Source organism: Euprymna scolopes, chromosome 46, assembly GCF_053919585.1.
Source record: "Euprymna scolopes isolate OS-2025 chromosome 46, ASM5391958v1, whole genome shotgun sequence".
In the NCBI taxonomy this organism is placed as follows: Eukaryota; Metazoa; Mollusca; class Cephalopoda; order Sepiida; family Sepiolidae; genus Euprymna; species Euprymna scolopes.
The window spans coordinates 154,130,371-154,143,207 of record NC_136527.1 but is presented as its reverse complement, the minus strand read 5'-3'; the positions used below and the strand labels follow the sequence as shown (position 1 = coordinate 154,143,207).

The 12,837-nt window shown below is 32.8% G+C and overlaps 1 protein-coding gene across 1 annotated transcript; it reads left to right on the top strand.

Moving 5' to 3' along the window:
- Positions 1-278: 278 nt before the first annotated feature.
- Positions 279-12,111, top strand: LOC145270709 (uncharacterized). Its single transcript, XM_080126323.1, has 2 exons — positions 279-487; positions 10,494-12,111. The coding sequence occupies exon 2, from the start codon at positions 10,959-10,961 to the stop codon at positions 11,946-11,948; it is 990 nt and encodes a 329-aa protein (XP_079982449.1). The 5' UTR covers positions 279-487; positions 10,494-10,958; the 3' UTR covers positions 11,949-12,111.
- The last annotated feature ends 726 nt before the right edge of the window (positions 12,112-12,837 follow it).

Sequence of the window (12,837 nt, the reverse complement as noted above, 5' to 3'; positions counted from 1 at the left end):
GTAAGCAAAGAAATATATATATATATAAATATCGTTTATGAAAAATAAGTATACTGTTATAAAGATCATTCTTTTCTTAATAATCGCTGAAAATTTCGTATTGATCGGATAATTACCTGATTTTTGGTAGATTTTTAAAAAGACGGTCCGTCAAAAAGTACTGACCTGTCCCCCCCCCCAGTTTTGGCGGTGCCTAATTTTTACACAAGGGACAAAATAATGATTACACCGTGTTATTACGATGACCTTAAGTTCTTTGTTCTTTAGCAGTTGATTTTTTCCTTTAAGTAATTTTACGTTTAAATCGTGTTTTTCAACTTTTAATTTTATTTTTTTTATATTTTCATATATTTTATTTCTAAATGAATTGGACACACAGAACAAAAGTTGTATCAAGTTACTAAAGAAATCAGAACAAACAAATTTTCTGTTTTGAACACAAAAGATAAGACGGCACTTTTCTCGTATCTAATTTCCTGAATGAAAGGTAAGTTTCTTTTTTTTAATGTTTAAAAATATCATTTAACAACTTACAAATAATTTTAAATATTGAAATAAGTTTATTTTTTTATTGCAATCCAATATGAATGGTAAGTTATTTTTACGCTTTTAAAAATTCGCTTTGAATAACTTTTAAAAATAATCTGAAACAGAAAAGCAGGTTTTTTTTGCACCTCAGATATATTGATTCTTAAAAAAAAATCTTTAACATTAAAAAAAAGTGTATTTTTATTGCAATCTAATAAAAATATTGACTCCGCCGTACTTTATAACAAACTTGAATAAAAATATATGAATTGCTGATTAAAAAAAAAATCCGGTAAATATGAAGAATTATTTCACCCTCGAAAATTCCTTTAAAATTACCAGTCTTATAAGTTTTCGGGATCGCTGAAAACGAAATTAACGTTTAAAATTACGGCAAACGAGTAGTTTCCAAGATATAAAAAATGTTAGTTTTAAAAAAAAGTAGGGTATCACTTTTCTGTAATAATTTAACGTAAAATGAGCACCCATCTTGTGGCCATGATTTTTTTTCGGGGGAAGGCGGGAAGACTTTCTTTCCACCCTCGGAAAATCCTTTAAAATTACCTCTTACTTTTAAAATTCCAGGAAACAAGTAGTTTCCAAGATATGAAGAAATGCAGTCACTTTATGGTCGCCGTTTTTTTTTTTTGTTTTTTTTAACGGAGTAGGAGACTGCCGGTTTGTTTTTCGTTCTTTGTTATATACATTTGGCAGAGACGATTGAAGGGCGGGGGGTGTTGTGGCTCTGCCGCCTCTCACCAAATGCAAACAGAATTTTTGTAAAATATTAAACAGTTCTTCTGCTCGGTTAATATCGGCGTGTTACTTACGTTAAAACGGTTAATTAAACTGCATTAGGCACCGCCAAAACTGGGGGGGGGCAGGTCAGTACTTTTTGACGGACCGTCTTTTTTAAAATCTACCAAAAATCAGGTAATTATCCGATCAATACGAAATTTTCAGCGATTATTAGGAGAAGAATGAACTTTATAACAGTGTACTTATTTTTCATAAACGATATTTATATATATATATTTTTTTGCTTACAACCCCCCTTGTTTTGAAGTGGGAACAAATATGCTTAAAATAATCATCTGAAACTGAACAAAACATATTGACAGGGACAGAATTATAGATTAAAAAAAAAACTTGTTTGCATACCTTATTTTGACGTCTGAATATCAGAACTTCGATTGTGTTTAATTATCCCGCTTTTGAGTTTTGAAGTGTGAAATTCGGTGAATATGTTAAGTAAAATAATTAATTTAAGTTAAGCAAAACAAAAAAAAAATTTTAATATTTATACGAAAAAAGCCATTTTAAAATTTTTGATAAATAAATTAACAATTTTTTTTTAGCGAGCCGAATAATGCATGACCATTATTAAACAGGGCATGCTTTGAATAATCGATACAAAAAAAAATTCGATAAATATTGTGCCCTTTGTGTTAAAAATGGCATCATTTTTTTCGATCCCGTTTGAAAACGTTTGCCGCCTTTCGACTACAGTGGACCAAACGCGCTGAAATAATTTTTCTTTATTCTGCTTTAAATTGCCCCCCCCCATTTTGGGGAGCCTGGCCCCCACACACATACACATTAAAAACCAAACTCATACAAATGGTCACCCATCTGATACTGGCCAGCCTCAGCTTAATAATACATTGAAATTTTCGTCACTGAAAAATAAGTTTTTTTGGCGTGTTTGGTCTTCCATAGTTTTCTTCTTATCAAATGCAAAACGTAAACAGAGTCGATATAAACTGTAGATCGATGCGAGATATCTGGTTACCTATATGAATAAGTGGAATTATTTGAAATTCAGGTACTTATATTATAATATTTTTGCATATTCTCTTAGAAAATCATCCTAAATCTTAGTTAGAAAATAAATAAATAAATTAATTATTTCAAAAACCTTTTTTTTTTTTTATATTTAAGTACGTTTTTTGTGCAAGACAAAAAATGTCAATTGTTAACTTTTTGGGAAAATTTAACATTTAAAATTTAATTAAAAATAGTAGAAAAAGTTTTACATTATTCTGTTTTCTATATGATAAAATTCAGGGTTTTATCTTTCTGGAAAAAAAAAGTTACTCAGAAATAATGGATTTTAATAAATGTAATTTAGTTTTAAAAAACAACAACAACTTGATTTTGCGGCCATTTTTGGCGGTGCCTAAACTGCATAGAGTAATTGACCAATACTCCTTTATGTAATATATTGGACAGGATTATCTCCCTTGCACTTCAATGAACTACCACTAGAGGGCGCGACAGTCTTAAAATCTCTTCTTTTTGTAAATAAAAGGACCGGGAGACGATCTTTCCCTACGAGACGTACCGATGTATACTTCACTTTAAAAGATAGTATTCAATCAGACAATTAGATGTTTTTATCAAAAATGTGTTTATTTAAGTAAAACTTAGGTGATTTCTAGTAAAATAATTATGTTTACCATAAACAAAATAATTTAATTCGAAGTTGCTTTAAACTGTTTTTTTCGATATTTAATTGTTTTTTTTTTATTTTTAAAAACATTTTCAATCAATCGTTTTCATGTGAATTGTAATGTTTTATTGGTGCTAGTGCACTTACTGATCCGCCCTATTTTTTTTTTAGATCGTATTTCCAAGTTTAATGAAAGTTTTATGATATGTTTTTTATTCAATTGTAGGGTTAAAGTATAAAATAGGTACAAAACATCCTCCTCTCCTCATGTTTAGAATGGCTTTTTAAATAATAACGTTATTATTTCAGCACGGATCAATAAGTGCACTAGTACCATTTTATTCAATATTTAAGGTTATAGATGAGGCAACACTTTCTTTAAAAAAGTTTACATAAAAATGAGCACCCATTTATTGACAATCACCAATCAACTAAAATTTAATGTAAAAAAAAATCATTGGTAAATGTTTACAATCGAAGCCACCATAGTTTTAATCCTAAAAAAATGAAAATCTACTTTTTGTTTACAATTGCGTCTGAAAAGCCATAAAAATATCACGAAAAATAGAATAAAAAAAACAGATTATAAATATTTAAGACTTTGTTATATAAATTTAACATGAATTAAGCACCTACTTCCTGTCCAAATTTCAGTCAAAATGACATGTAATCGTTCGCAGTTTCAAATTTTTGTGGTGGTGAAAGGGAGACAGACATCCTTGTATCGATTTTTATTTTTTTATTTTACAAAGGTAGGTTTAGAACCCACATGTTTTAAACTATACTGTACTTCCACCTAACAATTAATTTGTCGGAAAAAGTGATGGACGACATTTACCTGCGACCATCTGGAAGAGCTTAAGCAAAAGAAAATGTTTTGGGGAATGTTTATTCTTTTTATGCTTAAGGTAGCCATTACGTCCGACTCATTTGATTGGATAATTTGGGTATAAAAGTCACATGATCAGACTTGCTTCCCTAGCCCACTCAGATATCCCTGCTTGTCTCGCTTCCCTAGCCCACTCAGATATCCATGCTAGTTTCGCTGAATAACCCACTCAGATATCCACGCTAGTCTCACTTCTTATCCCACTCAGTTGAAAAATACCACATAATTCTAATCAAAAAATGGAATCTTATCAGCATTGAGATGACATTGTGAGTTCCATCATTTTCATTCCTGTTTTCTAGAACTTAACTGCCGCCATCTTGACTGCTGGCCTTATAGTCTCTCATTCCAGTGTCTAATTGTCTCATTGATATGCAAATCACATTAAACCGCATTCCCCCTGATCCTTTAAGTTCACCTCACAAACCTACAACCAGGCTAGTTTCGCTTCCTAGCCAATAAAATATCCCTGCTAGTCCCACTTCCTCGCCCACTCAGATATTTCCATTAATCTCACTTCCTAGCCAACTCAGAAATCCCTGCTAGTCTCACTTCCTAGCCAACTCAGAAATTCCTGCTAGTCTCGCTTCCTAACTCATTCAGATATCCCTGTTAGTAATGCTTCCCAGACCATTCAGATATCCCTGCTTTTTCTGAATCCAAGTCCACACAAATATCCCTGCTATTCGTGCTTCCTAACCCACGATACTTGGCTAGACACAGCTAGATACGTGACGACTCCTCCTTAATACAACAAAACTGAATCACATTTCCAAAATTCTTCATTTTAAAATGACAAATTTTTAATTACTTCATTTAAGAGCGATAACTTTTTAGCAAATGCAACAAAATTTCCTTTTAACATTCTCATTTAAAAACTACTTTTTCCGTACAAGTCAACTGAATTGCATAGAAAGTTATTTTAACAGCAACAACTTTTTAGTTCAAATACAACCGAATTTTAAATATAACCTAATTTCAGCATCACGCACTCGAATTTCCATTATAAGTTCGGTAGAATATTAAATTTTCATTATAAAGTCTATAGAATGTTTACTTTTCAAATTTTGACTTGCATGTGCAAATAAAAAATTCTCTAGAGTCCGACAAATAATCACAAGTCTGAGCTTTTAATGCATATTTAACTTCTTAAGAGCATCAATTTTTTTCCAAAGTCCAGCTTTTGAATACGTATATAAAATCCACAGCATTACGAATTTTCAAAATACGACATAATTCTAAAAAACTGAATCTTATCTGCATTCAGATGACATTCTAACTTCCATCATGTTCCTTTCTCTTCTCCAGAACTCAACTGCCGCCATCTTGACTGCTGGCCTTATATTCCCTCACCCTGATCCTTAAGATAATTTTCACTTTGACTTTTAAATGTGCATTTAACATTCAACCAAATAATTTTCACTTTGACTTTTAAATGTGCATTTAACATTGAACCAAATAATTTTCACTTTGACTTTTAAATGTGCATTTAACATTCAACCAAATAATTTTCACTTTGACTTTTAAATGTGCATTTAACATTCAACCAAATAATTTTCACTTTGACTTTTAAATGTGCATTTAACATTCAACCAAATAATTTTCACTTTAGCTTTTAAATGTGCATTTAACATTCAACCAAATAATTTTCACTTTGATTTTTAAATGTGCATTTAACATTCAACCAAATAATTTTCACTTTGACTTTTAAATGTGCATTTAACATTCAACCAAATAATTTTCACTTTGACTTTTAAATGTGCATTTAACATTCAACCAAATAACTTTCACTTTGACTTTTAAATGTGCATTTAACATTCAACCAAATAATTTTCACTTTGACTTTTAAATGTGCATTTAACATTCAACCAAATAATTTTTACTTTGACTTTTAAATGTGCATTTAACATTCAACCAAATAATTTTCACTTTGACTTTTAAATGTGCATTTAACATTCAACCAAATAATTTTCACTTTGACTTTTAAATGTGCATTTAACATTCAACCAAATAATTTTTACTTTGACTTTTAAATGTGCATTTAACATTCAACCAAATAATTTTCACTTTGACTTTTAAATGTGACTTTAACATTCAACCAAATAATTTTCACTTTGACTTTTAAATGTGCATTTAACATTCAACCAAATAATTTTCACTTTCACTTTTAAATGTGCATTTAACATTCAACCAAATAATTTTCACTTTCACTTTTAAATGTGCATTTAACATTCAACCAAATAATTGTCACTTTGACTTTTAAATGTGCGTATAATATTCAACCAAATAATTTATTTGTCAGAAAAACTGATGGACGACATTTATCTGTGACTGTCTGGAAGAGCTTAAGCAAAGAAAAAGTTTATGGCAATGTTGATTCTTTTATGCTTGAGGTAGCCATCACGTTCGACTCATTTGATTGGATAATTTGGATATAAAAAATCACATGATCAGACTGAAGGTGTGGATAATCATTCTGAAGTTGTGATCAGTGGAGATGAAATCTTTTCTAACATCACCAGACCGACAAGGCACAAGTCACAACAGTCAATTGTGGCAAACCTAAGATAACCGACACTATACAGTGGAAAAATACCACATAATTCTAATAAAAAAAAACTGGAATCTTATCAGCATTCAGATGACATTCTCAGTTCCATCACTTTCATTACTGTTCTCCAGAACTCAACTGATGCTATGTTGATTGCCGGCCTTATAGTCCCTTATTCAAGTGTCTTTATATGCAAATCAATTAAAACCACATCCCCCTCTGATCCTTAAATCTCACCTCATAAACCTACAACCATACTACTTTCACTTCCTAGCCCATTCATATCGCTACACTTTCACTTCCTAGCCCACTCAAATATTCCCGCTAGTCTTGCTTCCTAGCCAACTAAGATATCCCTGCTAGTCTTGCTTCCCAGCCAACTCAAATATCGCGGCTAATCTAGCTTCCTAGCCTACTCAGATATCCCTGCTAGTCTCACTTCCTAACTCACTCAGATATCCCTGCTAGTAATGCTCCCTAGCCCACTCAGATATTCCTGCTAGTCTTGCTTCCTAGGCAACTAAGATATCCCTGCTAGTAACGCTTCCTAGTCCAATCAGAAATCCCTGTTTTAATTACTTCATTTAAGAGCGACAATTCTTTTAGCAAATGCAACCAAATTTCTTTTTAAATTTCTCATTTAAAAACGACGACTTTTTTTGTACAAGTCAACTGAATTGCATAGAAAGTTCTTTTAACAGCAACGACTTTTTTGTTCAAATACAACCGAATTGTAAATTTAACCGAATTAAAGCATCACGCACTCGAATTGCCATTATAAGTTCTATAGAATGTTTAATTTTCAATCATTCAGCATTGAGATGACATTCTAAGTTCCATCACTTTCATTACTGTTCTCCAGAACTCAACTGCTGTCATCTTGAATGCCTGCCTTATAGTCTCTCATTCCAGTGTCTAGCAAACTCATTGATATGCAAATCACATTAAACCACATTTCCACCCCGGTCCTAAAAGATCCTCATAAACCTACAACCTTGCTAGTCTCACTTCCTAGCCCACTTAGATACCCCTGCTAGTTTTGCTTCTTAGCCTACTCAGATATTCCCGCTAGTTTTGCTTCTTAGCCCACTCAGATATTCCCGCTAGTCTTGCTTCCTAGCCCACTCAAATATTCCCACTAGTCTTGCTTCCTAGCCCACTTGAATATCCCTGCCAGTCCCACTTCCTAGCCCACTCAGATATCCTTGCTCGTCCCACTTTCTCGCCCACTCAGATATTCCCGCTAGTCTTGCTTCCTAGCCCACTCAAATATTCCTGCTTGTCTCACTTCCTAGCCTACTTATATATCCCTGCTAGTCTCACTTCCTAGCCAAATCAGAAAGCCTTACTAGTCTCACTTCCTAGCCCACTCAAATATCCCTGCTTGTCTCGCCTCCTAGCCCACTCAGATATCCCTGCTAGTCCCGCCTCCTAGCCAACTCAGAAATCCCTGCTAGTTTCACTTCCTAACCAAATCAGAAATCCATGTTAGTCACGCTTCCTAGCCAACTCAGATATCGCTGCAAGTCCCGCTTCCTAGCCCAGTCAGATATTCCCGCTAGTCTCGCTTCCTAGCCCACTCAAATATTCCCACTAGGCAATAAAATATCCCTGCTAGTCCTGCTTCCTAGCCCACTTGAATATCTCTACTAGTCCCGCTTCCTAGCCCACTCAGATATCCCTGCTCGTCCCAATTTCCAGCCCACTCAGATATTCCCGCTAGTCTTGCTTCCTAGCCAACTAAGATATCCCTGCTAGCCTAACTTCCTAGCCCACTCAGATATTCCTGCTTGTCTCACTTCCTAGCCCTGCTAGTCTCGCTTTGTAACGCACACAGAAATTCCCGCTAATCTTGCTTCCTAGCCCACTCAAATATCCCTGTTAGTCGCGCTTCCTAATTCACTCAGATATTCCTTCTAATCTTGCTTCCTAACCCACTCAGATATCCCTACTTTTTCTGATTCCAAGTCCACACAAATATCCCTGCTATTCGTGCTTCCCAACCCATGATACTTGGCTAGACACAGCTAGATACGTGACTCCTCCTCCTTAATACGACAAAACTGAATCACATTTCCAAAATTCTTCATTTTAAAACAAATTTTTAATTACTTCATTTAAGAGCGACAACATTTTTCAGCAGATGCAACAAAATTTCTTTTTAAATTTCTCATTTAAAATCGACGACTTTTTCCATACAAGTAAACTGGATTGCATTGAAAGTTTTTTTAACAGCAACGACTTTTTTGTTAAAATACAACCGAATTTAAAATATAACCGAATTTCAGCATCAAGCAATCGAATAACCATAACTATAGAATGTTTAATTTTCAAATTTTGACTTGCATGTGCAAATAAAAAATTCTCTATAGTCCGACAAATAATCACATTTTCACTTCTCAATAGCATCAATTTTTTCCCAAAGTCCAGCTTTAGATTACGTATATAAAGTCCACAGCATGACGAAGTTTTACTTTGACTTTTAAATGTGCATTTAACATTCAACCGAATATTTTTTAAATACGTTTGTTGTATGATGACAATAATAAAATCCAACAAATTTTCACTTTGACTTTTAAATATGCATTTAACATTCAACTGAATATTTTTTAAATACGTTTGTTGTATGATGACAATAAAAATATCCAGTGAATTTTCACTTTAACTTTTAAATGTGCATTTGACATTCAACCGAATAATGTTTTAAATACGTTTGTTGTATGATTACAATAATAAAACCCAACAAATTTTCACTGTGACTAAAATTGTTTATTAATTTGTTAGATGAAAGTACAGAAAAGTTAACATGAAGACTCTAATTTCCAACAACGTAACAAACGCATCCTTTGTTTATTAATTTTTTGGGTGAAAGTACAGAATAGTTATCAACATGTAGACTCTAATCTCCAAAGACATAAAAAAACGTATCTTTTGTTTATTAATTTGTTAGGTGAAAGTACAAAATAGTTTAGAACATGTAGACTCTAATCTCACATCAACGTAACAAACGTTTTATTTATTAAAAATTATTGTAAAAAGCTGCAACCGATATGCTGCTCTTATACCACTATCAGCCAATCACTGAGGTGTATGACCGACGGACGTGTTATATTGAATGTCTTAAAGTGGTCTCGGGGAGACGTAAAGATGGGCCAGTCATTAGGGTCTGTGTATCAAGAATATCATACCTGATATGTTGAATGTGCTGTGTTGCTTCCTTTTCTCCCAGGAAACGTCTTAAACTCTTCACCCTTGGTGACGTTCTGACTGGAATTTTTTTTTCATTTCCCGGACTGCTTCATTGTTTCAATGAAGGCATTTATGAAGGCATTCATGGCAGACACAAGAAAAACGACACGTTACACAATTGTAATATAGATAAAGCATAAATATTTTATTTTACAAAATATATTTTACAGAAACTTAAACAATTAAAAACTGGACAATAGGCTTTTCAAAGCTTACTAACCTAACGAGTATTGAGGGAGGCGTTGCTCCCCCCATTTATGGAGAGACAGAATATGCATCTTCACTTCATGGTGGTCGTGCAGGAAAGAGACAGAAAGATAGCAAGGGAATTATGGGAAGGGATTTCTTTGTATCTATATACATATCAATATATCTCTCTCTCTCTAAGTATATATATATATCAATATATATATATATATGCATATCAATATATATATATATATATATATATATCCATATCAATATATATATATATATGTATATAAATATCTATCTATCTATATATATATATATATGTATATAAATATCTATCTATCTATCTATATATATCTATATATATATATATATATATATATATATATATATATCAATGTTTCTTATGTTTCCACTATGAAGAATATCATATAAAATTCTAGGTATAACTCTTTATAAAGTATATGTTAAAAAACACCTGTATCGACTCTTTCTGTGTCAAATTATAAAACATGCGATTATTTTCTTCTGTGTATCATATTAAGGTTTAAGTAAACAAGATTTGATAAAAAAAACAATATATAAACGATGATACTAAAATATTGAAATTCATTTATTTCTTTTATTTACAGATGTTCCTGTTTGATGATTGTTATAGAAAATTATTGATATGAACGACAACACATATATGTATGCGAATATGTATATATATCATTATATATTATTACATTTTCATGGATCATTATGTTTTACTATAGAAAATTATTGATGTAAAAGACAACACATATATGTATGCGAATACTACTGTTCAAAATAATTATTGGAAATAGTGTAGAAAATCACACACACATTGAAGATAATATTCACATATGCGGTATATGTGCTTAATGTTCAAACGAATGAAAAGCTATAAACAAGATAATCACAAATCACAGAAAAGTATGCGGTTTTTGGAAAGACAAGATTGTACAATATTCAATTCCATTAAATATTTTATTCTTGTGAAGGAGAATATTTTCGAAATAATGCTCAAGTGAAATTCTGTAATATTCATAACAGAATACATAATATTGAACCAGGATAAAGTTTAGTAAAACATGCAAGTACACAGTGAGAAAAGGCCACATTCTTGTGAAGTGTGTGGATATTCTTGTTCTGTAAAATATTCTTTAGTGAGACATATGAGAACTCACACTGGAGAAAGCAAAAGAGAAAAGCCACATTCTTGTGAAGTGTGTGGATATTCTTTCTCTAGAAAATCAGATTTAGTGACACATATGAGAACTCACACTGGTGAAAAGCCACATTCTTGTGAAGTGTGTGGATATTCTTTCTCTAGAAAATCAGATTTAGTGACACATATGAGGACTCACACTGGGGAAAAGCCATATTCTTGTGAAGTGTGTGGATATTCTTTTTCTAGAAAATCACATTTAGTGACACATATGAGAACTCACACTGGTGAAAAGCCACATTCTTGTGAAGTGTGTGGATATTCTTGTTCTCAAAAATATTCTTTAGTGAAACATATGAGAACTCACACTGGCGAAAAACCACATTCTTGTGAAATGTGTGGATATTCTTGTTCTGTAAAATCAGCATTAGTGACACATATGAGAACTCACACTGGGGAAAAGCCACATTCTTGTGAAGTGTGTGGATATGCTTGTTCTAGAAAATCAGCATTAGTGACACATATGAGAACTCACACAGGGGGAAAAACACATTCTTGTGAAGTGTGTGGCTATGCTTGTTCTATAAAATCATATTTAGTTGTACATATGAGAACTCACACTGGCGAAAAACCACATTCTTGTGAAGTGTGTGGGTATTCTTGTTCTCAAAAATCAGCATTAGTGACACATATGAGAACTCACACTGGGGAAAAGCCACATTCTTGTGAAGTGTGTGGATATGCTTGTTCTAGAAAATCACATTTAGTGACACATATTAGAACTCACACTGGAGAAAAGCCACATTCTTGTGAAGTGTGTGGATATGCTTGTTCTCAAAATTCGCATTTAGTGACACATATGAGAACTCACACTGGAGTACAAAAAAAAGTACATAGCAAGCATACCCGGTGAACCAAGTGCAAGTGAAATACAAACGATTGCACTGAAAGGGACGGCTAGAATCCTGAAAAGATCTCTTGGTTGGACTCACTAAAATAGGGGTAAATGTCAGACATCTGGTTGGATGTCCCATCCCCTAGAAGAAAAAGTTTAAGAAAAATGAAAAAAAAAAAAAACGGAATCCAGTAAAACCAAGAGACCAACATGAAAGATATACTACAATGTATAAAAATGGTTAATTGGAGAGAGGAAAATTATGTTCTCAATTCTTTCCTAACTCAGTGCTTGAGAGATAAAGAACTTAAATGGAACATTCGAATATCTATGTATCTCATATAGAGTTCAAGTGTTAGCCCCTGGTTGTGAGCCCCTTGATTTCTGAGAACTTCGACTAAAGTAAAATAAAACAAAAAGAGAAAAGCCACATTCTTGTGAAATGTGTGGATATGCTTTTTCTAGAAACTCAGGTTTAGTGACACATATGAGAAATTCTCACTGGAGAAAAACCACATTCTTGTGGAGTGTGTGGATATGCTTGTTCTAGAAAATCAGATTTAGTGACACATATAAGAATTCACACCGGGGAAAAACACACATTCTTGTGAAGTGTGTGGATATGCTTGTTCTAGAAAATCAGATTTAGTGACACATATAAGAATTCACACCGGGGAAAAACCACATTCTTGTGAAGCTTGTGGATATTCTTGCTTTAAAAAATCAATGGTGTTTATGCATATGAGAACTCACAGTACAGGACCGTAAAAATGATCTTAAAATGACATGATCTCTGAAAGAAATATACATTATACCGGTTGTGATAGGAACAACTGGTTAAATAAAAAAGGAATCTTCAGAAATACTTAGAAGCAATCCCTGGAAGACCAAGTTGTAACGAAATAAA